This window comes from Oxyura jamaicensis, chromosome 2, assembly GCF_011077185.1.
Source record: "Oxyura jamaicensis isolate SHBP4307 breed ruddy duck chromosome 2, BPBGC_Ojam_1.0, whole genome shotgun sequence".
Lineage (NCBI taxonomy): Eukaryota > Metazoa > Chordata > Aves > Anseriformes > Anatidae > Oxyura > Oxyura jamaicensis.
Genome location: NC_048894.1, coordinates 138,089,670 through 138,117,278, shown reverse-complemented (window position 1 = coordinate 138,117,278; position 27,609 = coordinate 138,089,670). Strand labels below are relative to the sequence as shown.

The window sequence follows — 27,609 nt, the reverse complement described above, 5'->3', positions numbered from 1 at the left end:
CTGCTACCTTTAAAATTTCTTTTTTCTGCACAACGCTGTTACAATCTCTCTAGCAACAGTTTTAGCCAACCTTCATCCTTTGAGTTGCTCCACTCGGGGGCCTGCTTGAAACCAATAGTGCAGAAAGGTCTTTGAACACAAAGAGATGCTTTGGTCATGCCTCTACCACGCAGTGGAGCTCCACGCTGATACCACCACGTGTTGTGACCAATCTCACTTTGGGACTGAAAACTCTTGAGCTGCGTTCAGAGTTTTGCACCAACGCCAGGTGGCAGGGCCTGTTCACACCAAAGGTTAACGTGACTCGGTAAATCACCAACAAACTACACCAACTCACCCGAAACAGCCGAGGCTGGAAAATTTTAATCAAATTCCTGAAAATTAGTCTGGTTTTGCAAGTTGCTCAGGACTTGACTACAGCTGTTTCACAAGCCATACTTTGGACCACACGTTCTCCGTCAATTTTCTCACTGTTTCAGGAAGGAAATGAAGTGTTTTTGGCACAGAGAGCACTGTATTAGTACAAGAGGCAAACAGCCAGCATTAGACTATTCCCTGATCTGTTCCACTGCTTCTCATCATCCTACTCATGCTCTTCAGATCTGCTCTCTTCCTGCATTGCCCCATAAGGTCAGTGATCCAGAGTGTAAAAGATACATCATGGCCTCTTATCAGCAAAAAGCCATAATTTTGCCACAATGATCCAGGAATCTTGCCTAAACGGCAAGAGAGGCGCTCAAAATGGTATGTCCAGAGTTTAAAGCTAACAAAAAAGTTAAAATATGAAGTTTACTCTACTTGGGTTCATAAGGTTTTTTTTTGTTTTTTTTTTTTTTGTGCATAAACTAGAGGGATAGGAGGAAGGGCAATTACTGACTGCACAGTAGTACAAAGGCTGGAAAAAAATTATGGAAACCACTAAGCAATATTTATGGTCATTTAGTATCTCTCATTTCTGCAGGAGAAGGCTTCCACCTAAAAAGCCCAGCTTAATTCCAGAACTGTTGTCTGAGCACCTCGCCAGTACTGCCAGCTAAGTTCATCCCACTGGAGGAGAAGCAAAGCATTTCCCAGACAACAACAGCAACGAAGAACTTTGGGCTCCAGGTAACTTGAGAAATGCAAAACTTTTATTTTTGTGATAAAAACTTCAAATATGAGGCTTCCGGTAAGTCTCATCTAAAGAAGCTTCTGGTCTTTATATAACTTGTGCCACCTTTCATCCGGATTATAAAAGTTTTAAATAAGCTAAAAGATATTTATTCAACTGTCAATATTAGCAACTTTAACAGTCTTGATTTTGTACATGTGAAAGCAGTTATTGCACTACTGCCACAATATGTTTCTTCTTCTCTGACACCAACGGCACAGATCCTGGTTTGCTGTGCTTGCGACGATTCAATTCCCTAGGAACAGAAAGCAGAAGAATACAGTTCAGTAATCATCACAAAGAGTTAACAAAGACCATCTTCCTCCTTAAGAAATTACTTAAAATTAAAAAAAAATAACCATAAATTAAGAATTGTTTTGCTTTTATTAGCCAAAACCAACACATTTCCTCCTTTGAGAAGGAGGATTGTGCCTTCAAAAAGTATCTTTAAAATTGTCTAACTTAGAATAGCTTCAAACTGACTCTTTTCTTGGGACCACAGCTTACTTCGTTTCCACGTTAGCAGAATTTGCTGCTCAAATTTGTAGGTAGCTGAGAAAGTTGACTAAAACCCACCACTTTTTGTTTTTATTGTTAATTTCATGGCTACAGCAAAGAATGCCACCTTCTGCTCCAATATTCCAACATGACAGCGATCCAGGAGACTGAAAACGCTCGTCCTGGAGTTTGGCATTAGAAAAGCCCAATAACCCACACCACAATCAGGCCGTTCTGTTTCTGTTGCAGTGTTGCATCATGTCACACCTAACAGAGCACTGTGGCTCTTTCCAACCTGATACTCAGTCCTGATTCTTCAGCACATTTTTGGGAAGCAGCCAGTCCTTGTTGATACTGGCACCTGTCTCCCTTTTTTTTATAACCAAAGGTTAAACAATCATGTTTAACGTGATTGCAGTTCATGGTCAAGCAGTTCATGGTCACTTTTCAGGTGTTAGAAGTAGCTCATACTTGTTCCTCCCTGCACAGCTCTAACATTCCCGTGCGCTGCTACCACAGCGCTGCAGTGATGCATTTTATTAATACAAATACAAAAAGATGGAAGAGGAAGACATACTTTCGCCGACGAGCTTCTCTCATGATACGCTGTTCCTTGATTTGGCAGAATATACTTTTAGGCAAGTGACGGTGCCGAGCTATTCGTCTGATCTGCGGGTGATGCTGGAATTTCTCCTTCAGCTTCTGATTGTAGTTCAGAGCTGCCTTCTCTCGTGGTGCCAGCTACAAGGAAAGTAACACAGACAAGCGTGTTATAAAAGATCAGGGGCTTAACTCTACAGTTTCTCTACAAATGCTGAACTCTGGCAGATATTAAAACCTCTTTGATCAGTCCGCTTGCTCTCCTAACCAATGCTGATGATCAACTTGTGCTGTGAAACAACGATCTGCAGGCATTTTAATCACTAGTCAGTATAAATACAAATGCTAAAAATGAATTGTCTTCATGAACTGCCTTACAGACAGCTCTTTACGTGGCCTAACATTATCCAGCGCCTTGATGCATTAGGAAGCACTTTGTACATATGAGATTTCAAGTATTAGCTTGCCTACATGGCACACGGGGAGTTCCAGCTTTCATCATGCAGCTAAAAATATCTTAGCATCACAAACACGTGAAATAAAGGCAAAATAGTACGATCACGAAAGGACATAAATTTCATCCCCATTTACAATTATATCCAAGACACCATTAACAACACTGAAACAGAGGCGTCTCTTCCTTACAGCTAACTTAGGAAGTAGTTTTTCAAGTAGGCATGTTTCTTTTGGTCCTAGTCCTTGTTTATCACGAGGACAATTTGTGCGTGCTGCCTTTTTGTTGAGAGCATGCACTGCCTCATGAGGAACAGCAGTGCCTGTGTCTTCTGATTCGTGTGGTCTCTGGGAATTTCAGCTGTGTTTTAGTCTAGTGTGCTTTCAGACTTGAACTAAAGCAGCAAGTGAATCTTTATGGAGGGGAAAAAGGTCCTCTATACCCCAAACCACTTAGGTTTTTTTTTTTTTTTTTTAATTGCAATGTGTCTACATCCTATCGTCCCCTTCTTACCCTCTCTCCAAAAAGACCGGAGTTATATAGTGTGTTTTACCTTCCTCCATTTATTTAATCCACTATTAACTATTCAGAAAGCCTTCAAGACAAAACAGTTCAGACAACTTCTATCAATCCGTATTTGCAACTAGCTCCGTTTCACTAATTCCTTACTTTCTCAACAGACAACAGAACCCGTGTTTCAGACAGACACACACAGACTATCACAGAAAGAAAATCTGGAAATTTCACCCACGTTACAAAGCACGCTTTTTTTTGTTTGCCTTTGAAATCAGCAGTTGGCTATTTCTTCTCCACTCTGGAGGTTACCTTTGGCAGTGATTTCTGTTATAATATTTCATAAATTCTGAAAACGTTTATCATACTCACACAATTTTGGTCAAAAATACCACTAATGAAAACCGGTAACCATGAACCATATGAAAGAAGTTTCTCCAGGTACCGAATGTAGAGTTGCTCGCCACTCACAAAAGTCTTATTTCAGGCATCCAATACACACAGTGCTCTGAACCTCTGTTTGCCCACACCATCGTGTTCATAAAATTAAATCCGCCTGCTTTACTTGTATTTATCATAACCTCTCAAACTGCAGGTGAGTAAATTCTACAATCCGAGCCCAATAAAACTCTCTCCTTTTTAGTGAAATTTACTCTAGTGAGCCAGCCTGAATAGATGGTTCTTTCTCAATAAATCCCAGGTGTTCCCACTCTGCAGAAAACCGCCAACATAATCCAAATTAAAGAGCTTTTATTTTAATTAAAAGCAATGATCTTTTTTTTTAATTTAAGAAGAGCAAATTGCTGCTGATTTAGCGTAACCTTGATGATTCTACAGACAGGAGGTGAATCTGTAAATTAAAGATACATCCAGGATACCCTATGAAAAAAATTACTACAGATTAAGGTGGTTATGTTTGAGTCTCATTCCATTTTCACGTGCCACGCAGCTCCTAGAAAGGCACGTAGCTGGTGCCTTCTCACCCAACCACCCAACACCAATGCCCCATATGCCAGGCTGTGCATCTACATGATGGGGGAAAAAAGTGTATTAATGACAAGTTTCTATGTATCAAAACTACCAGATAGCCAAGAAGGGGGACTGCAATAAAGTACTGAATTCCAATTTCTTTCTTGCAAGTCATGCTACAAAGGTCAGCCCAGACAGCTGAAGAGACCAGCTTCCCGTAGCGCTCTGGGCTGAGGAAGATGCTGTAAATGCAGCACTGGTTAGCAGGACTCGAGATTTCATTTACAGGGACCAGAACACTTTACGGTGTAAGAAATTCAGATTTACGTGACATCATGAATGAAAGACGTGCTCAGAGATGACGTTGGACCCTTTTTCCATGCATCCTAACGTGAATGGGGAACTTCTTTCCTATATGAAGAAGACAGAAATCATGTGGTGGAAAAGCAATTGATTGGTGCCAGTACAACAGCAGCACTACGCAGTGAATACCTAGAGTGAAAAACGGGGAAAATAACTCTAAAATGCAGGTTGTTGGCAAGAGGAAGGTGTGACCTGCCTATGCCTCTTTCCTCCCTCCAGATGACAGAGGCTAGTTATTTCATACACCCTCGGGCAGAAGGAAGGTAAGCATTTCTCTGGAGCCCTGAGTGAGGAGCTACCATCACCTTTCAGAAACCAACTCCTTTTAAAGTGGGCTGCATCTGTAGCATTCTGTCCCACTCGCTGCTGGACTCCTCTAACTCAGCGTGGGCACACGAAATGGCTGTTTATCAATCCTCTCCAGGCTGCCCTTCTAGGTTAGGGCAGACAGAGCACAGATGCAACATATTTTTAGAATACAAACATATCCCAGCAATTTTCTACACTGTAGCTTGTGTTTAAAATTTTTCCACTGCTTTGATGAAAACTGTCTTCTAAATTCATTGCCATTACGTTTATTACTCATTATTTCCTGGAAACAAAGACGTACATAAACTTTACATCTAAACGGATGACAAAAAAGAAAGGTGATATAGGCGTGGAGTGCACAAAATCGTAGCTAAAGGCACGAAGCTAGGTGTGCACTGAACCACAGTCGGCAGATCACTGAGAATAATGCCACGTCACTCAGTGCCTGGTGCTACTTGTTATCAGCCTCATCTCACACAGTGGGACTGTACACTAGAAGGAGACTGAAAGGATCTACAGTTACTCAGACAGTTTTGATGCACTTTGCTAGATCAACACCGAGACTTGTCATTGCACTTTCTCCAATCTTTTTCAGTTCTTACTCAAAAGCCATTTCTGCACCTTGCAGGAAAGCAGAACATCGATGTTCCAACTCTCTCACACTCACTTCTCGCACCAGTTTTACACTTGCTGAGACACAAATCATTCACAAGCACGACATTTTCTTCTTCAATTGTCCAGCGCTCTGCCTGATCCTTAACTACTTTGGAAAGGTAACAGAGCCAAATTTTGCTGCTGTTAAGTCACGGCAGTAATGTTACTGACATTCACACGTATTACAAAAAAAAAAACAACCTGCAGGTGCAGGATTCTTCTAACATGTCAGTGTACTGAAGAACACTGCACCTCCGGGTTTTACTGATGGTTCATTGCTTTCACTACAGTTAAAAAATGTATCTCTCCCTTTGTATTAATTAAATGAATTCTATTTTATTAACTGAAATTTACTCTATTACTGCTTTTCCAGCCTTTTCCCTCAGACAAGGCTCTCTTCCCTCTATTCTTCCAATCCAAAGGCACGCCCCTGTTCAGAAATCCCCAAGCCCACAGGTACAAAAGCTTCACACGTATTTAAGATGCCGAGTTCAGGCACACGTCAAGTCCCTAAAGTACAGTATTTAAACAGTCTGGAGTATCTTAAAACTCTTTTGTAATTGGGTCTTTCATTTCAGGACATGCAGAGCTAGATGTTTACTGCCTTAAAAAAAAACTATGAAGTCCTGTTACTGGGAAAAACAAATCAATTTTTATTAAAAAAACTAAAGACTGAATATTATTTTAAAACAATCTCTGCAGTAGATCCAACAGAAAGGTTTGGGAATTGTTACCCCTACATAAAACCCATGCAGCCTTAACTGTCAGCGAGGGGAGACACAGCATGCCCCTGGCTTCTCCAGACGTTGATTCTTCCTTTAGTTTCACTGATTTTAAACAATGACTGCAGTGCCAAATACATTAAAACCCAAAAGAAACATGCATGTCAGAACTGATGACTGCTGGGGTAGCCACAGTTCAGAAAGTACAACTCTCCAACTGGATAAATGTTCAGCAGTCACAACCTCAATACTGTATTCAGCCTAACTTCCTCAGATCCCAGCAATGCTGGAAACGAGACTAAATGACCAAAAAATAATAAAAAAAATGTTGGATTACCACTTTTCTTTTGCTACCCACCCCCACCCCCAAAATATCCATCTTAAATACAATGTATTACAAGATGCTGGCATTATATCAGAAATACAGTGACCTTTGGATGAGTCATTCAATCAAATCTTCTCAGCTAAGAAAAATAGCAGACCAAGCAACTAAGCATTTAAGACACATTCTGACACTTCCGACAGAATTACTGAGTGTTCAGCTTTGAATATTCAAAATGTTCAAAAAATAGCCACAGACTATGGAAGAACTGGACTTTTATAAAATGAGCTAGCACATGTCTATGAAGATAAGAACACCAGTCCTCTAATAATAATAAAAAAAAGAGCAGGTGCTAAAGAAAAGCAGAGGAATCTGATAAACAGCCACTAACACTTGCAACATTAAAAACTGCAGGAACTACCAAGTTGGGTGGAACAAGGATTAGCAGAGCTGCCTGCATCCTAGTGACATTCCCAAGGTATATCCATGAATGGGATGAGCTGTAAAGGTTCCACCCCAAGTCCTTGTAGCAATTATTCTCTAAACACATAAAATAAGATTTCATAGTGCTTCCAAAAGCTTTCATAGCAACTGTATCAGCTCTGGACAGTTACTAATTTAATATTCATATTCTGCGTCTTGCTAAATTCAAGGCTTCAGCAACACTGAACATAGCTCCACACAAGATACAGGGCTGTGAAGCACTCTCTCTTCTTCATATAACATAATTCTTCACAAGTTCATTAGTGTCACCCATGTGAAACGAGAGCAGATTTTCTACATAATTCACTGTCCTTTTTAAGTTCTTCCCATATTTCTGAATAGTTCTGCTTTCTTAAAATGCCTCATGATCTTGCAAGGTGACAAGATTCGTATTCTTAATGACAGTATGAGTTTTCATTTCTGATTAAAAAAACAACAACAAAAAAACCAACAACAATAAAAAAAAATATAACATGCCACTTGACCTACAGGTTAAAGGTAACTATTGACTTAGTCTTATTGGGAATTGGTGGCTGAAGATCTTTGTCAGAAACTCAGAATCACAGAATTGAAGGGGTTGGAAGGGACCTCCAGAGAGGGTCCAACCCCCCTGCCAAAGCAGGTTCCTCAGAGCAGGCTGCCCAGGTAGGCATCCAGACGGGCCTTGAATATCTCCAGAGGAGACTCCACAGCCTTCCTGGGCAGCCTGTTCCAGTGCTCCGTCACCCTCACCATGAAGAAGTTCTTTGGCATGTTGGTGCGGAACTTCCTGTGCTCCATTTTGTGGCCATTGCCCCTTGTCCTGTCCCCACAAACCACTGAAAAGAGGTTGGCCAAATCCCTCTGTCTCCCATTGTATTGGGTTTACGTGGCAAGGTTTTGGTAGCAGGGGGCCATAGGGGTGGCTTCTGTGAGAAGGATCTAGAAGCTGCCTCATGTTAGGTAAGGGCCCCACTGCTGACCAGAGCTGAGCCAGTAAGTGATGTTGTTTGTGCTTCTGTGAGAGCAGATTTAAGACAGGGAAAAAAATGCTGCGCCACACAGCAGCTGGGAGAGTGAGAGGAGTGAGGAACAGCCTTGCAGGTGCCAAGGTCAGTGAAGAAGGAGGGGGAGAGGTGCTCCAGGAGCCAGAGCAGAAGTCCCCTGCGGCCTGTGGTGAGGACCATGGTGAAGCAGGCTGTCCCCCTGCAGCCCATGGAGTACCACGGTGGAGCAGGGTTCCACGCTGCAGCCTGTGGAGGAGACCACAGTGGAGCAGGTGGCCCTGCACCGACGGAGACTGCGGCCTGTGGAAGACCCCTGCCGGAGCAGATTCCGGGCCGGACCTGCAGCCCGTGGAGAGGAGCCCACGCAGGAGCAGGTGACCTGGCAGGAGCTGCTGCCCGTGGGGGACCCAGGTTGGAGCAGTTTGCTCCCGAGGGATGGACCCCGTGGTACGGACCCAGATCTGGAGCAGTTCTTGAAGAGCTGCTGCCTGTGGGCAGCCCACGCCGGATCAGTTCAGCAAGGACTGCATCCCATGGGAGGGATCCCACAGCACAGGGGACGAGAGTGACCAAGAAGGAGCGGCAGAGAAGAATTGCTATAGACTGACCATAACCCCCATTCCCCCGTTCCCCTGCGCCGCTCAGGGGGAGGAGGTGGAAGAGGGTGGATGGGGAGGGGGGGAAGGTGCTTTTGGTTTCTTTCCTTTGTTTCTCACTTCTCTAGCTTGTTAGTAATAGGCAATAAATCTTACTATCTCCCCATGCTGAGTCCGTTTTGCCCGTCACGGTAATTACTGCGCGATCTCCTCGTCCTTATCTCAACCCTTGAGCCCCTTTCATCGTATTTTCTCCCCGTTCCTCTTTGAGGAGGGGGAGTGAGAGAGCGGTTGTGGTGGAGCTCGGCCGCCCACCCGAGTAAAACCACCACACCCACACTTCAGGTATTTATAAGCATTAATAAGATCCCCTCTCAGTCTTCTTTTCTCCAAGCTGAACAGACCCAGGTCTCAGCCTTTCCTCACAGGGAAGATGCTCCAGGCCCCGTATCATCTTTGTGGCCCTCCGCTGGACTCTTTCCAGGAGATGCTTCAAAAGCTGTATTCCTACGATCCCTTAGTAGCACAACTGAATCCTCTGCACAGCCTCCAAGAGGCATGTCAAGCAGGAATGGTGTGCTTAAAAACATAACAAACACACATGGGGTATTTTGTGTAGGATTCACTGTCAGGTCAAGGAACACAAGACTGTTAATGTGCAGAACACAACCAGTACCGGAAAGTCCTAACTGATAGTTCCTTTTTCAGACCCATCTCTTGCCAGTTTTCACTGGCGTAAATACCACAGAAAAGAGCAGAAGGTAATTTACCACTCTACATCTTGAATACTGGAACAATAGCTAAGTAGTCCTTGTGGTACATAACATTCCTATGATGTTGTGTCGGTTTTCGCAGTTACTACCCAGAGCAAAGCATCCTTACTCTTTCATAAAAAAGGAGCCATTACCATCTAGTAGTCAACAGAACATACTTGAAAATACTAACTATCATTCCATGTGAAAATCATGGCTTTGACATTCTTTTTACCCACTTGTCCTTCACAAAAAAGGGTACAGAACCAAGACGCATGTCAGAAATACCACAGATGATTCTGTTCTGGAACAGCATGTTAGAGAGACAGAATGGTCCTTCTGTACCGAGCATGAAGATAGTTAATAAGGAGAGAAAATTTCAGCTAATACTGTAAAACCAGATGAAAAGGCTGTGAGACTATGGATATGCCAACAGGAAAACTCGTAACAATACTGCCCAGTACTGCACTGTTTGAGCACATTTAACATAACATTTATATGAAAAGGCAAAGTCTGTAATGAACATTGCAGAGTCCTTGGAATTAGCAACTATGGGGCTAATATTTGTGTTAAATGTTTTACAAAAGTTCTAGTTGGAAAAATCCCAAGAATTAGTTCAAAATAGAGAAAAAATAGCATTCTAAATACAATAGAAGAGTTAGTCCATTAAAGAAATTCAACCTAAATAAGAATTTGTAACCACACATATTATACAGGCTATAGAAAAAAAATATAGCTGTACAGCAAGGATGGGAAAGATAACAGGGCTCCTGAATACCTATGGTGAATCATGGCTAAAGATAAGCATGTTTTAGGTGTGCTGCTCCACATGCAGCCCTTCACAGAACACAACAGCCCACAAACCTTCCTGCTCCACGCTGCAGCCCCAGTACTCTCACCAGCTCCACCCCACTTCCCTCTATGCAGAATCGATGGAGCTTCACCTCAAGCAGCCCCAGCCACAACTAAGATCGTCCCTTTAACAGTACACTGTTCTTCCCTGAATTACAGCTTCCCTTTCCTCCCCCCTCACTCCTTCCCAAGATCAAGCAGGAATTCCTCCAAGAATTGTTTGACAGTTCTACTTTTTCTGATGGGCTCAGAAAGAGCTGTGTAAGCACCTCCAAGGTACCCTAACAACATGAAGCTACGTAAAGCGACTACTCCCAGTGGACAAAGTGTCAAATTCCTTCTCCAAAGTTACTCAATACTTTAATACAACTGTGCAGATGAATGAATATATAAGTGCTAACTGCAATAGAACAGTTTGGTTTTATCTATATATAATAATTGGAACAAGTGTTACTGGAAAATACATGCGTTAATTAGACTGATGTCTTCTCCTCCTAGGAAGGCTTCAACCAAAGTGACTACACTGAACTTAAAGGACTTCAGGCTACCTTGCCCACTTGATATTTGGGAGTTACATAGTTTAATGGCAATTTCAGTTATGCATTGGTGCAAGTAATCTATTTTATAATGCATATGCTTATCACAGAATGCACTAAACTTGAACCACTCCGCCAATTTTTTTTAAAGCAGCAACCCTACGCTTCAGTAGGATCACTTCTGTATGGCTAGATTCTAGAACTAGACTTACTGCTTTTTCACTAGTGCAGAGGGATGACTACTACCTGTAGCACCAAGACAGAAAACTCGAGTTTAGTTAGAAGCGGTGATTATTGTTAGAATTAAACAAGACAAAAACTAATTACCCTGTGTAGCAATACAAAGGCATGTAATCTTATTTGTAAAAGCCCCAGCAAATGCAATGAGCTATATTGCACATTAGTTTTCAAATTAAATGCAAATGTCAAACCAGAATTTCACATTTTCCATTTAGAAACAAGTTTTTAGGAGTTGGACAGACTAACCAGTTGTAATAACAAAAAACAAAACCCACCAAGCACTGCCTTGTGATAACAGAACATATCTTACCACTCCCAGTTTCTCAGAAGCATTAGCCTTCCACAGACGGATATTCATCTCATCTGAGCCACACAGAATGTATTTGCTATCTGAAGTCCATTTTACAGTGATGACATGCTGCATACGCTTTGTGTGGTAGACCTCCCTAAAGTGAAAAAAAACGTTTTTTAATACTTTATTATCACTTTTCCTACCAACATTACCTTTGAAATAGCAGAAAGCTTTCTGTTCAAGGCAAAATCTATTATATGTTTCTGATTTGTTTGTACCCATCTCTTTAGCGTATCAGTCATACAGTGCAGCTAAGAGACCTTTCTCTTTCTTCTACCCAGTTATTTTTACAAGTAAAATCCAAGTAGTAACAGAAAGGATATACAGAAACAATGACTATTCAAGAGCCATGAAGAACTAGACTGAGGCTGAGCCTGTGGGGGAGTTGCAAGAAAAACAAACGTAATCAATATACCACCTTAAATAAGCTTTAATAAGCTTAACCACCACTTCAATTCATGCTCAAGTGATACTCTACAAAAACAACAAAGTTAAAGACTGAGCACAAGAACCTTCTGAAAACATCCCTGCTCACATCAGGTTTTGCTGACATTAACGTTTAATGCTGTGTAAGTACATACATGTTTTCATAAGCATTTCTGTATTTACTTTCATTTTACTAGTTGGCTCAGTAACAAACTTTTCTTCACACACCTTTGGGGAACTAAGTATTTTTTTCCTTTCCTTACTCTGAATTTTCAGCCTTTGTCTCTCCTGTTGCTGTCACCACCAGTTATTAACTACCATTCCCCGGGAAAGGAAAAACACAAAAGAAGATGGCCATAGAACCTGGACACGTCATGTAAAAAACTCACACAGACATTAGGTTCCCTTTACAAAGAATTTACGGAATTTAAATCAACTTCATAAGAGATCTTATTTCTTACGGCTACTCAATTCCCAAATTTAAGCGTTCTTTTTAAAATAAAATAAAAAGCAATGGAAGTTAGGAGTTTTTCAAATTGGTGAGAGATCAAAAGTCTGAGTTAACTGAAACACAGTCAGGATCCTTACTTAAAGATACACTCAAACGCCCTCAGTTTTCCAAGAGGGATGCTTGGAGACCTCTCTTTATTCCAAAGGATTAATTTCAACTATGCAGCTCTGAATAAGTCCAGCTTTTAAAAAATTTTAAGGGCCCCAGAATGCCCTAGTCAACTTACAAGTGGCTAAATTCTTCACTTGTAAGGCTCCTCCTCATTACATTTACAGCAACTACAAAAGAGAGAGAAAAGGAGAGAAAGGAGCAAAAGAGAAAGGGGAGCAAAAGAGAGCAAAATGGAAAAATGCCTTCCTTATCAACAATCTGCTGTAATGTGGAATATGTGGAATAAAGCCTTTTATTCTTCTAGCATTATGGGATCTGCTCACTTCCCCGCAAAGATATGCTTTAACTTTGCCTAGCACCACTTTTATGAACATTCCAGAGAAAGGAAAATCTGTGGACATCAAGAGATATGAACCATGTTGTTTGGTAATAAAAGAATTGGGGGGGGGGGGGGGGGGGTAAGAAAAAACAACTAAGGAGATGCAATTTCTAATTATATTTAAAATACTATTATGAAACAAGAAAAAAAAGTATAACTACCTGTAGATTAGCTATGAAAGAAAATAGAAACAGCCCTTCTCAATCCCTAAGCAGGTATAGGAGCTTGTAGCCATGCTGAATAATGCATACATAACTACACTGAACAGTAACAAAAATATATGCCTCCCCCCGTCAGTATTCAATATTCCTCAAACCCCCCCCCCCCCCCCCCCCAAACCACCTCAAACTTAAGCAAGTGGCAATTTCGGGGGGGCAAAATCAGGGGGGACAGAGGAAGGCAAAAGAAAAAGTTAATATAGAAAAAAAGAGTCTGACAGAGAATAATGAAGGTAGTTTTATGAAGAACAAATGATACCAGACAGGCCTGATAACTTGCTTTGATTTTCATCAAATTGAAAAACAAAATAATAACAGTAATGGAGACACAGTAGATCCAATCTGAACCTCAGCAAAACATTTAATACACTGCCTTATGAAATCTTACATGAGAAACTAATTCAAACTGAATTGTATTCAAAGCACTGTCACATGACTCAAAACCTGACTAACACAGCATGAACAAAAAGTAGTAAAGTGCACTGAGTAGGATCACAAAAATGGCCCGGACTGATCCTCAGGAACCCACACTAACAGCACTTTTCATGGGATGTCTTCACTAATCATCTCTATAGGACAAAACTAGTCCCAGGAAACCAAGCACTACAATGTTCTAAGGGCAGCAAACTTCAGTGGTGACACATACAGTACAAAGTGACCTAAAAACACTAAAGATACACAGACCAGGGACAAATATAGGATTTATCTTGGTAAAACCCAAGTGAGTATACATAAGGACAGTAATTCAGAACTGATGCTGCATTTGTTGGAAAGCAATCATGTCAAGGAAAGCATGCTGCCCTAACAGAAGTGTGAATTTGCAGATTATTAACAATGGAAAAGCTAAAATCCAGATGTAGATAAGAGGTGGTACCACACTACAAAAAAGGAAACAAATAACCAATAAACTATCAATGCTCCTTTAGGTACGCAGCCTCCATTCTGGATACCTAATATAACACTGCATCCAGAGGACTCCGCCTTAATTTTAATTCAAAATTGCATCAGCACTGCTACTTGTTAAACACAAGTGCTACACTACCACAGTCTCCAGAATTACCAGTTGATTACCTGACCTGTCAGTCTCGAGGTGTATACACAATAAGACTGACATTCACAGGAAGTGAATGCCTCAACGAAGACGGGAATGATTAAGGATTTTGAGGCTTAAGGAGGGAGATCACTGGGATGCATGAGAGCAAGAGAGAGAGGTGTAAAATCACTCACCTGCTGTGGCCTTTGTCCATAGGAAAAATGCGGACAGACTTATCAAAGCTGGCGGAGACAAATTCTTTCCCAGTGGGTGAATAATCCACATCAAGAACAGCAGACACGTGATCCATATGCACCATGACAGGCGAGGAAAGGAAGCGCATATCAAAAGTATATAAGCTTTAAAATAAACACATGAACAGCTTAATATCTGAACCACTCGTAAGTGAACAGCACATTTTTGCTACTTTAATCATACTTGAAGATAGATCACAGTGCAGAGGGAATTCTTTAAAACTGCAAGTAACACATGAAAGGTAAAGGTGTTGAAGTGAAATAGTATCAGGAAATAATTATCTGGTTAGACCTGAATACTTCACGTGAAAGGAAAGAATGATGTAGTGCTTAGAGGTTCAAAAAAGTTTACTAAGAGGAGGTTTTAGTTATTGAACAGGACCCAGACAGATAGGTCTCCACCACTCCCCTCAGCATCTGTTTTTGGGTCATTGACTGACGTGTTTCTCAACAGCCACACTCCCTCTTCAGATGTAAGTACATAACCTGAACAAACATCTCTGACTCCCTTATTCTCATGATGGCAACACTCTCAACTCTGCAAGGTTTCTAGATCTACCCGTACCGGGATCTCCTAGTAACTCAAAGTCTACTGGGAAGTTCCCATTTGTCTGGCACCCTTTCCTACAGCCTGACTGTCTTTATACCAGGCAACCACTGACTCTGCAGGAGTCCAAGAAAAGCCTGGTCCTTCAACACACACAGATACTACTTCAGCAGAGCAGAGGAACTACACTGCCTGCACTGTCTGTAGAAAAGCCTTACATTAAATATTAACACAGCTGCTGGACCTCAGCTGGTTACCTCTTAAGCACTTCAGAGCTAGGGAAGAACAGGTGATGTCTACCCATGCTCCTTTGAATCAACAACCTACTGACACATAGCAAGGCATAATAACTGCATAGATCATTAATTTGCTGGGTGCCAATAAACCAAGACGATTTACAGACAAAGCATTTAATGAAACCAGATTTAAGTATACTGTTTAGTAGAACTACTGGATTAAAAACTTGTAATTTAGCAGCAGGCTTCTCACCCTCCTTGCTGCAGATGAATGCATGGCTGGAATTAATTCAATGTCTTTTACTCAATTGCTTATTGGCAGCTATTCTTTTTCCTTCTGAATTCCCCAAGAAAAAATATGCTAGCATCACATTCAAAACTGCTACTCTATGTAATTAGCTAACACTTCAGGCATATTGTTGATTTGTACATTTGCCATTGCACTCATTAATTGTTTTACTTTGCAAGAAGAGAATTGCCCTTTACAGTAGCAGCTACCAATTTCAGTTTAGTGTGGGGAAAAAAATGACAAACAGACTAGGTAGCTTTACTATGCCATAACCAAAAATGTGAAAGCAGTACATTATACACAACACCCATTTTCAAGGTCTGGGCCAGATTCTGTTTTGTTGGAAAAACAGCCTCAAGATAAGCGATAAAATCCCTGTGTTCTAGAAGAAAGCAGTGATCTATTGTTAGATCACTGACTTCCTGGAAACAAGGATATGGAGCACATTTTGCAGTGGCCTAGTTTTGAAGACAGCTTTTTCAATATCAGATTAGCTATTCACATGAATAGTATTGCCCAAAAGTAAAATACTGCTGTGAGATGCTGAAAGGGTACGTACTGCAGTCTTTGCAATTGTTTCACAAAAGATTAATTTTAAGAAATGTTCTCATCAAAACAGCTGATCAGTACAATATATCAAGCTTCACACAAGCTGGTAAGAAAATATATCCTTATATTGCCTTGGACTGGCAATATTATTTAGTTTCCAGGTCCTATTGTAAACTATGCTTGCATAGACTTAACTGCATTTTCTGTAAATTAGAGTGCTTCTACACCCCACCCCACGCTGGTGCTGAAAGAGGCAGTCTACCATTATTTTTATTTATTTATTTTTTAAGTCAATGATACCATTCATATAATTCACTAGGTTATTACTTAAGCGGTGCAAAGTTAGAGTTTAAGCAGCTTTTTTAAAAATGTATTTTAACATGACGGTAAATCACTAAGATACAGAAAATAAAACATAACGTGATCAGGATTATCCAAAAGCAGGATCACACTTACTTGTAATCTTCATTTGCTGCAGTAAAAATGAAAGCTTCCATGGGGTTCCAACACAGTGTGTTTGTCCTCATGTTCAAGATAACCTGGAAGATATTTACACATTGCTATCTTGTTGCAGGCAATAAAATACTGGCTATATTTCAAAGCTTCTTATATCACAGTGACAAGCAAACACTTTCTAGATACAGAATTACGGTAGAGCAATAGTGACAGAAATGACAAGGTTTTCTTAGCAGTGTTACAATTGGTACTGAGACACCCTAGCTCTCATCACATGCCCATTGCTTCATGCTACACTGCGGTTAAATTTTCTTCTATAAATCATCTTGGAAGGTGAGGGGTCTGGAGAACAAGTCTTACAAGGAGCTGCTGAGGGAGCTGGGATTGCTCAGCCTGGAGAAGAGGAGGCTCAGGGGCGACCTTATTGCACTCTACAGGTACCTGAAGGGAGGCTGTAGCGAGGTGGGGGTTGGTCTGTTCTCCCACATGCCTGGTGACAGGACGAGGGGGAATGGACTAAAGTTGCGCCAGGGGTGGTTTAGGTTGGATATTAGGAAGAACTTCTTTACTGAAAGGGTTGTTAGGCACTGGAATAGGCGGCCCAGGGAAGTGGTTGAGTCACCATCCCTGGAGGTTTTAAAAGACGTTTAGATGTAGAGCTTAGGGATATGGTTTAGTGGAGGACTTGCTAGTGTTAGGTCAGAGGTTGGACGTGGTGATCTTGGTGGTCTCTTCCAACCTAGATGATTCTGTGATGAGAATTTCACTCCATGGTATTCACAGAAAACTTTAGTTAAGTACAGTACAAACAAACATGCCCAATTAAATGGTTAATTCAAAGGACACGGTTATTAATCAATGCTATGATCTGGAATCAGATCAAAGTGATTACAACATTCTGATGTTTTCCCAGTTACTGCTATCCCTTCCTTATTTTATCTCTAAAATGGCAGTTCCTGACTTCTCCAGGCCAGGTGCCATTTCTCACTGAAGCATCAAGCAATGCGTGCAGCAGTTGGTGCATTGTAGTATACTCCTCACGGTCACTACATTAGCTCTGAATTACCTGCTACAGACTTGTAAGACTTGCTGCTAGTTAAGCAGGTGGCTGCAAAGAGGTTGCCTTGGCTTGAAGCAGGAGTAACGCAGCTGATGACTGACTAACAAGACAGTTCTACCTAGTGAACAGTGAATTTGGCAAGAGGTCTCAAGGAGCTGAATGTCAGATGCCTCCACCTTGAAGGACAATGGAGGCAATGACTGCTGGGCCACTGTGGGGCAGGAGGAGGTGATCTGATGCCCGGTATGACACAAGAGCTTTGGCTTCTGCTGAGTCTGAAGGAGCTTTCAAAATTTAAAAAGAACTCCCATACAGTATTCCTGACACAAAGTAGATGTATAATTTCAACTTAACCAACTGAACATTTTCCGTAACAATGCAGGCCAGCAATAATCCTACTTGAAAATTTTGAAATTTGTGTATTTTATGCTATGGTACTCCAAAATCATTTCTGTTCCCACTTCACTATACCAAACACCTTAAATATGTAGGCATATAACAAAATATAATTCTATGATTGTGTTCATTATTTACAAAAATAGAATTTCAAAGCAAGTTAGTAGTGATGACCCTTACCAAATCCCCACAAAAAAATTGGATCGTGACTTTATAAGCGTGTGCGCAGTCTCACAACTCTCATTCTCCATAAATCCTCATTTCCTACATGACATTATCCTACCCAACATGAAGTCTGCAAAGCCAAATACTGCTCATTTTCAGAGATTACATGCACCCGGAACAGAATATAATCATCAGATGTGTGAACTGATCTCTATTTTAAAGAATGACTTTACTGCAAGGATAGGCCACTGAACAGCCCTGTGTTTACAGTACTGTGACAACTACAGTTTACTCAGATTCCAGTACTGTTTTTTTAATTATAAACCTTGTGTATATATGGGAAGCTAACGATCAAGGAGAGTTCTTTAATCTTCTTGGTTCAAGTTTTCCAGGCATTGCAAAATGAGTACCAACACTAACTGAAACACTTTATATGTATAACAAATATTTTAAATCGTAACACAAAGTAGCCCTAATATTGCTGGAAAATCCAGCTTCTTCTCAAAAGGGGTCACATTTGGTCAAAGTTCATGCTCCACATCTTGCTTCTTAATTCCTCCACCCAAACTTAAAGCATTGAGTTTACTGCAGCAGTGGCATTTGGAACGAAAAAAGTACGTGAGAGGATCCTCTGTACAGTTCTAGCATTACATTCAGTAACAGCTGTGTATAGCAACCTGGGCTGGAAGTGATTTAAATCACTGTGAAGATGGTACTAGCATTTAAGAACTATCTAAACCCATAGCAGAACCAACTTCTGAAACTATTTTTAATCAACTGTAGATATGGTTAGTTTTTTCATAGGAAAAAGCCCTTGTTAAGACAAGACAAATTTGTGAAGTTCCCAAGACTTGGCTACCTTGGTTCATTTAACTGTAAGCACTTGCTAAGAAAGAGCCTGGAGATTTTGAGATTACTTCAACAGAAAACCTGACCACCCAAGTACTTAATCCGTCCTTTACTATCTACAAGGCTTTTGATCGAGGTGAACATCTCAGGTTGTTACTATTTCAGGCAATGGATAACAGTTTCCATAAGCTCTTGAAATGTTAAAGTCTATCTTTAAAACACCCTAAATTCTTTCCTTCTGTGATCCCACAAGTTACACATGCATGTCTTTCAGTCTCCAAGCACTCTAACATCCATTAAATGTCTTCCTCTCGTCACACAAGAAGAGCGCTCCCCTTCATTCTACCAGGTTTTTTTTATATATTAATTATTCTGTATTTATGGAGCATCTCACCATCTTATTTGTTCCTCTTTGAAACATAAGACTTCAACATAAGATTTCATGGGCAGAAAAACTGGGCAAGAGAGCTACTACTTCCTGATGTGGAAAGCTGTACTCGTATTTCCATTAAGAAATGGACTCAACCCCCACTGAGTTCCAAATTCACAGTGGTGTGCGACCTGCTTTGCTGACCTATTACGCAGAAAACAGCAGTGCCAGGAACTGTCCATAGGCAAGGTGCTTCTATAAGGAGCATCCTTCTCTCGCGAGGTACAGAGCTCTTTGCTCTGAAGGCAGAAATGGGCATAAACCTTTTTCTCCATGGGGGAATCATTCCTATACCAGTAGGAACCCAACAGAAGCTACTGCATCCAAAGATGCAAGCAAGCACTCATCAGTTTTACTCTTATGGCAGGAAACGCGCCTAAGCACAGTGCTTACTAGTTTTACGTGAGGTACACATACGTACACCTACTATGTACACATCATGTGCACATATGTATACTTTGATATAGCATATCAATAACACATCAAATTGTTAGACACAAACTCAGTTCACAAATGCTCCAACTACATGCCCTTAACTGGTAACTGCAGATCTGTAGCACTGGCTGTGTTTATTTTGACACTCAGGTCTCCAGCTGGCATTGCTGACTTTTTTAAAAAAAAACTTAAGCACTGTCTCTGTGGCCCAAATGAAACTTCACTTGAATTATTGGGGCACAGGAAGAGAAAGAAAGAAACACTGTTATGCCAACAACATTGCTATTTACAACCATGTGAAAGACCATTACTATGTTCTAGTGTATATTTGAGCACCTTCCTTACAGACAGTATGCAACATTCATAAGGATACTGAGAGTATAGTCGTGAGTCATAATATTGTATTTTAAGAAGAAACATTGCAAAGATAGGTATGGGGTTCAAAAATACAGCAGTTGATCCAGGTTAATATTTCCATATAAATTACTGGTTTCTTGTTTTGAATCGACACATACATTTTGCTAAAGCTTAGTAAGGATCGACATTTCACTGGTAAAGTTCCACGTATAAACACAATTTTGATTTCACTGCAAAGGAGTTCTGAAATGTTTACACTAGGTGCATAGAGAAGGATTTATCTCCACGCAAAAGAAAAACGCCCTTTTAAATGCAGAGCAAAGTTCTCCACTGGTAGAAAGGAAATGCCTTCGAAATTACCTTGTTTCCTTCAAGCAAGGAGACAAAAATAAAAACCACACACACAGAGACACAAGGCAATACAAGAACATAAAGTTCTTATTGTGAAATTGCTGTCAGGTCAGGCACTTTATCAAGAATTATAACAGAGTGAGCATGACAGCCCGTCTGAATGCAGAAAAAGGCCCTCCTAACTCTGGTTTAAAATTCAAAATTAATTCAAACAGAGTTAAAAGACTCAAAATTAAAGATGAGAAAAACTCAGTGGTCTCATAGTTCAGAGCTTCCCCTTCTCTGTCTTCATCAATACTTAGACATTTTACATATTAAGCATGATTATTACTGCCATAATCTTCTGTTAAATACAAAAAAAAAAAACAAAAATTACCTTCTTTAATGGAGTTGATTGTCTCATATCATACAGCACAATATTTCTGTCAGAAGCACAGCTTCCCAAAAGGTATGTCTAAATAAATAAATACATAAATAATCAGTGTATGTTATAAAGATTTTCAGAGCATATTCAACAGCTTACATTAGGTATCTAAACTATTTCACTACGCTGCTAGTCAAATAGCAGTTCCTTTTCCAATTAAGAAAATACATTAATTGTTCTTTGTGTGCAGATAAGTAATCAGCAAGAAAACACTTCAAATAACTTTCCCAGTAAAATTCAGAATCCACCCAGTCCTCTCTACCAGTAACAAGCACTTTCTCTGCACTTCATCTACCAACACAGCCCACCCAAGAGCTCTACAGGAACTGCTGGAGAAGAGCAATCAGATGCGGTTGTTCTGCCACGAAGAGGGAGAGAAGCTGCTGCCACAAGCCATAAGTACTGCCACAGATGAGAGCTCCACAGCCACACAACTGCTGCATCATATACCATGATATAATTGAGGTACAGGATATGTATTGCTGTGGGCAGAACAGAGAACACCCTACTTTTCTTTCTCTTCTCACCCATTAACAGAAACAACAGATAAAGGGATGCAAATATACGGTACTATCTTTTAGGGCAATATTGCCATAAAATGCATGTATACAACCCCCCACATATTATGTGAAAACATGTAACAAAAATTCCATTTGGAAAAAGCAGCTAAAGACAATGTTAACAGAGTTTAGATCTTCTACTGATTAAGAAAAAACACTGATTTCCAATACACAAAAAAATTTACCTCAATAGGATTAAATTTTACACTGCTTATGCTATCAAAACCCCATGTCAATGAACACATGGGACTGGTCCTTTGCTCATCCCAGATGTCCACTTGCTGGCCACAGGTGGCAAAAACAGCTTCTTTCCAGTGGTGATCAATTCCTGTATACACTGTCTTTAAAGGAAGAAAGAAAAAATAAATAAAACTTACAAAACCAAATGTATAAATAAATGCTGAAGTATGTACTATTACACAACAACGACAATCAACAGAGCATTACATATCACACCTCCCATGTTTTTACTCATTTACATTACTGAAAACCAAGTCACCATTGCTGCTAGAAACCAAGTCTTATTAGATGTAAGTTTACACAATAGGGTGGCTTTCTGCATTTTTATTGTGTGCTCATTTAATATGCATGCATGCATTTCTTGTTAATTTCTAATGGAGCTGGCATTAGAAGCCCATTTACAAAGTATAGCCAACTTTAAAGCAAATGGGAGTTTTATGGGTACAGTTAATTTTCAATTAGGAAGCGAAAAGTATCCCTATATATAAAAATAATTAAAGGGTTTCGAGATAACTACTTATAAAAAAAACATTCCGTTTTCTTAAAATAAGCTTGCCATCAGCTCAAGGTGCTGCAGTATATTTATTTCTGACAAAAGTAGATTAAAACGTAAAGTCAAAATTTTGTTTTGAATGGCTGTGAGGTATGGCATGAAAATAAAGTTATTTAATGAAGACTAAGCATTGACAACAGATGAAGAGAAACAGACAACAGGAAGATCTGACAAGTTCCGAGAAAAGGGATGATTAGTATAGACAGATCTAAGCACCCTCTGATGGCATTTGAGATATTCCTGCCTAGTTACATGTAAAATAAATATAATAAAAACTTGGAGATACTCTTAAAGTGCCATTATAAAATTTGAGAACACAGTGTGATAACAGGTGATATCAACCTATTTCTCTCTCCTCCAAAAGCTACACAAGAATTGGTTCAAATTTAATTCAAAAGAAGAAAAGTGGGAAATCAGCACTTAGATTTGCTACCTTTCCAAGAATTGTATGAATTGGTTCTTCTTCTTCTCCATATGCCGGGCTCTCCATTTTCCATTGCTTTACAGTTTTGTCATCACCGACCTGGAAACAGTGGAGAAAGCATGTATGGTTTTACATAAATACGTTCTCTTTACTTTACCAGTCATCTTTGCAAATACAGGCAGCCTTTCTAAAGGGAACGTCTACAACATATAGAAAAGTAAAATGCTCTCTTTATGCCTCCAAGTGGCAGATTAGATCTCCTTGGCACATTATTTCACTAGAAGCTGACAAAGTACAGGTACACAGTCTGGCTGGGATGGAGTTAACATTCTTCACAGCATCCCATACGGTGCTGTACTTTGGATTTGTGGCAAGAACAGTGCTGACAGCACCAATGTTTTGGCTATTGCTGAACAGTGCCTGCACAGTGTCTACACATTCTCTGATTGCCCACTCTGTCAGTTGTCATGTCTGACACCCCCATACGCCCGCAACTAGGCTAGGGGTGGGCAAGAGACTGGAAGGAGATGCAGACAGCTGACCTGAATTGGCTAGAGGTGCATTTTGTACCACAAAACATTGCATTCAGCAATAAAAACTGGGGTAGAGGAAAAAAGGAGGAGATGAGTGGTGGCTTCCAAGGTAGCTGCTGCTCAAAGACTGTCTGGGGAAGTAGCTGAGTGATTTCCTTTTTGTTGCTTGTTTGATTGGTTGGCTATTTTTTCTCCCCTCTTTCTTTCACCTATTCAACTGTATTTATCTTACCCATGAGTTTTCTTAATTTTATTCTTCTTATTTTCTTCCTAATCCTACTGCTGTGGAGGCAAGAGCCTGTATGGGTGCTTGGCTAGGATGAAGACCCAACAGTATACCCTGCTGATTTATTTTCAGAGCCAAATACAGTCAGATCTGCATGCTTCACTCCAGCATCTTTATATCTGGCTATATTTAAACAAATTTTGCTTGAATGGGATCTTCACATGTAGATTTTTTTATGCTAAGTTTGATTTAAACAAAGGTTTGTCTAAACATTGCCAAAAAAAAAGTCATCTATTTGTCACTTTGGATACTCTCCAGTTATCAAAAGCGGTATTACCAGGATTGAAAGGAAAAAAAAGGTAAGCTGTGAAGTGACTGCTTATTTTAAGTTACATCTTGTGATTCTTAATCAGATGGCAACTTAAACTCCACATTATCTTCTGGAAGTAATTTAATAAGCATGTAAACTGCTAAAAGTCAGTCCACCGCAGTTGCTCCAATTACCTGTTTCTCATCCCATGGATGAGAATCCTCTTGGTTTATGCCAGCACAAGCTTTTGCCTGGCTGTACAGTGATCTGGATCAAGGAAACAGACTGTAAAAATAAGGTAGCTATGCATGTTTAACTTTCTCTCCTAATAGCACTACTTCTCTTCTTCCCCTCTCTCAATTTTCAGGTAGAGATTGTCAAAAAGGGATTCTCATTTAGAGTCACTTGGAATTTTCTGCTGAGACTTTCCCAGCATTGTAACTACTGTTATCTTAAACCACAAGCTATAGAAATATTCAGAGAAGTAACCATTTGCTTGTCTTCCAATGAACTTAACCTATCTAATTCTTCAACAAACGTAATTACCTGCTTCTTTAATGAAAACTAGATTACTTGAATTCTAATTAAATGGCTCCTTTAGCAATAATCTGGTAATTATCTTTCCTGTAGTCTTGAACAACATCCATATTACAATGCCAAATATAATTAAATCAGAAACAGAATTGTCAGGTTCATAGACAAATTAAATAAATGAGTTCAAATTCTAAAATAACTTATTCTCCGCCATGCAGTATTTAAATATAAGTTGTTCACTGGAAAAAAAAGGTGACTAGGCACTCTGCATTGTTAGACTGTATGAAGGAGTGACACTATACTTACAGTAAAGAATGATGTACCACAGAAACGAGCACACATGCCTCGAACAAAGCCTTCGTGGGCTTGTAAAGTACGAATACACTGTCGTTTGGTCAAGTTCCAAATTCTAACCTGTTAAAAATGGAAAAGTATTCTGTAGTTATTTAATTTTTACAAGTACAAGAGATCACACATGCTATAACAAAATGGCGTGGCTGGCTTGAACACTGGCCAGATTTTATAACGTTAAAACTTATTTATTCCCTTCTTGACAATTTTTTTTTTAATGCAGTGCTTTGCTTTTTACCCCATCCTCCCACCCAAGCTGTACACTTACCTTATTCTTCCATTCCCCTATTTTTCAACTAGAATTCTTGCTAAGAGATAACAGCAACGATACAATTTTAGCAAAACACACCCCTTTAAAGAGAAAAGCATAAGGAAATAACCTTTGTAACCAAGAGAATGTTCTCATTCCAGTTGCTGTATTCAATTTTATAACAATGTCCACCTCTCGTAGAGGTTTCTGTTTCAAAGTATTTGGGCCCATTAAATAATAAATAAAGTAATGGAGGAGCTCAATTTTTTTATATTTGTATGTATTGTTAGTACCCCATGCTTCAGTTGCTCTACCAGTGGATGTGCAATCTGTCCAATGTTTCATATAAATTTATTCCTCTCCTCTTTGAAAAGGTTAGTCTCCCCAACACTGCTGTGTGACATGTATATGTTCTATAAAAAGCAGCAACCAAGAAGACACCTTTAAAATATACAAATGTTATCAAATTAAGAAAGTATGGGTGAGAAGACAAGCATATATTTTAAATGCAAATTACTCTAATTAGAGTACCCTTGCTTGCTGTTTTTAATATTTATCTAAAATATTATAAACAAATACAGGATTGGCATTTTTTTCAATATGCTAAATTGTTATTCCGCAAAGGTTTTGACTGCATGCCCCTTCCTCCTAGCTCATCTGGCTTCACATAATCTTCTGACTCTGCAGCAGTTCACCTTCTTTGGAGGGGGGTGTGGAACAGCAAAAAGCAATCATTATGGACTGCAAATATTCACATTCACTGCTCCATCCTGAGGAATTGTTAAATCCCCTGCTCACAGCTAAAGCTGCTGCCTAAAGCTTTTTGAAGCCCTTTGTGTGCTGGGAGGTCACAACCTGCAGTTTGAGGAACACTGTCCCATACTGGGTAAGTTGCACCTTCTGAAGAGCAGATCTCATCTGAACAGAATATAGTATCATGGCTGAACAAAAACTCAAAAAAATGTAACTAGGGAGCAAAGAAGGAAGAAAGGGACCTTTTTTGTTGCAGTTTATAACTGCAGCTTACCTCTCCATCGCACGCTCCAGACAGTACTGTAGACAAACTCTTTGGATGTTTGGCCATACAATTAACTCCATCCCTGTGGCCATCAAGTGAGCTTAGAAAAGGTTTTGCAAACACACGTTCTAGCTTTGTTGCATTCAGAGCTCTGGTGTACTCTCGTGGAACCTCAAATGGATGCAATACGGGGTCATAGTTTCTTGGAACTGCAATAAGAGGAACAAAGGCATTAGAAACCCGTAATGTGAAATACAGGTCAAGGTGAACTGAATTAGAAATCTTTTCTCGTTGATTTTCCTGCTGTGGGAGAATTTTCTGTGACACTGAGATTTTTACATCAATCAAGCAAGGGTCTCTCTGCATCTGCCTGTAGATATACCTTACAATAAAATGAGAAATACAGCAGGTATCGACATGGTGCTTCTGGCTTCTATCGCCTTTGTTCTGTTTTATGCAAAAAGGTTGAAAACTCAGTACAGCAACTGATCTTTAAAATCTCTGATGAAAAAGAGCTGGATATCACTCTGCAACATGACAGGGAATTTGTTTCAACAACTTACATACAAATCATACCTGGAAAATAAAGATCACAGAACGGTTGAGGTTGGAAGGGCCCTCTGAAGATGACCTAGTCCAACCCCCCTGCCAAGCAGGATCACCTAGAGCACATTGTGCAGGGTGACATCCAGGTGGGTTTTGGATATCTCCAGAGAAGGAGACTGCACAAGCTCTCTGGGCAGCCTGTCCCAGTGCTCTGTCACCCTCATGGTAAAGAGGTGATCCCTCATATTGAGCTGGAATCTCCCGTGCTTCAGTTTGTGCCCATTGCCTCTCGTCCTGTCACTGGGCACAACTTAAAAGAGACCAGCTCCATCCTCTTGACACCCTCCCCTCAGATATTTATACACTTTAACAAGGTCTCCCCTCAGTCTTCTCTTTTCCAGGCCAAACAGGCCCAGCTCTCTCAGCCTGTCCTCGTATGACAGGTAAGATGTATTCAATGTCCCAGTCAGTAACTTTAATAATCTTTTTCCATGTTACAAGTACAAAACCACAATTAAATAACAATAAAGCGACAGTTACAACACCCCATCACACAGCACCTGCCTCTATATCAAGCCAGTAACAACGCACACAGAGTTTAAAATACAATAGGTCCCCTGTCCTCAAAACGTAGCCTGATTTAGCGCAGCCGACACTTCCTCCGGCTCCTCCTGACAAAGGGTGGCGATTTTACAAACCCCGTTACTGCCGCTACGGAGAAAAAAACGAAACCACCACGCCAGAGGGGAGCCCGGCAGGGAGGAGCGCGGCCAACCCCGCTCGCGGGCCCTGGGCGGCCGCCGCCATTTTGTTGACGGCGCAGCGAGGGGACGGCACCGGGGGTGTCCCGGGGGGCACCGGGGGCGTGCAAGGGGGGGACCGGGAGCGGAAAGGGGGGGACCGGGAGCGGAAAGGGGGGGGGGCGGGCGAGCCCCGAGGCCTCACGGTGCTGCCGGACCGGGCCCAGGAGATCGCTGCCGCCGCCTCGGGGGCCCGCGTTGGGGAGGGAGCAGGGTAGCAGGTGGGGAGAAGGGGACCGGGGGTGCTGCTCACCGCGCTGCAGGTCCAGCTTCGTCTCCCGGACATAGTCGTCGGGGTTGCGGCTCAGCACCTTGACCCGCATCGCGCCGCGCCGCCCGGCTCCTTCCCTCTTCCTTCCTGCATGTGACCGGATGGGCCGGGCCGGCAGCAGCCTCGCGGGACGGGACGCGGAGCTCCCGCGGCTCCCCCACCGGTA

General features: G+C 40.9%; 1 protein-coding gene across 1 annotated transcript; it reads right to left on the bottom strand.

Moving 5' to 3' along the window:
* Nucleotides 1-1,108: 1,108 nt before the first annotated feature.
* DCAF13 (DDB1 and CUL4 associated factor 13) lies at nucleotides 1,109-27,558 on the bottom strand. Its single transcript, XM_035317691.1, has 11 exons — nucleotides 27,426-27,558; nucleotides 25,836-26,035; nucleotides 24,514-24,621; nucleotides 22,614-22,703; nucleotides 21,573-21,728; nucleotides 20,780-20,857; nucleotides 16,361-16,443; nucleotides 14,224-14,388; nucleotides 11,310-11,445; nucleotides 2,226-2,389; nucleotides 1,109-1,406 (listed from the first exon to the last, which is right to left on the bottom strand). Exons 1-11 carry the CDS (start codon nucleotides 27,493-27,495, stop codon nucleotides 1,319-1,321), a joined length of 1,338 nt encoding a protein of 445 aa, XP_035173582.1. The 5' UTR covers nucleotides 27,496-27,558; the 3' UTR covers nucleotides 1,109-1,318.
* Between the last annotated feature and the right edge of the window lie 51 nt (nucleotides 27,559-27,609).

Coding starts and splice junctions, on each gene's coding strand:
- DCAF13 (XM_035317691.1), bottom strand. CDS start 27,495: ATGCGGGTCAAGGTGCTGAGCCGCAACCCCGACGACTATGTCCGGGAG. Junction 22,704..24,513: donor GTGGTACATCATTCTTTACT/GTAAGTATAGTG, acceptor CACTGTTTCCAG/GTCGGTGATGACAAAACTGT. Junction 21,729..22,613: donor TTCATACAATTCTTGGAAAG/GTAGCAAATCTA, acceptor CTTCCTTTAAAG/ACAGTGTATACAGGAATTGA.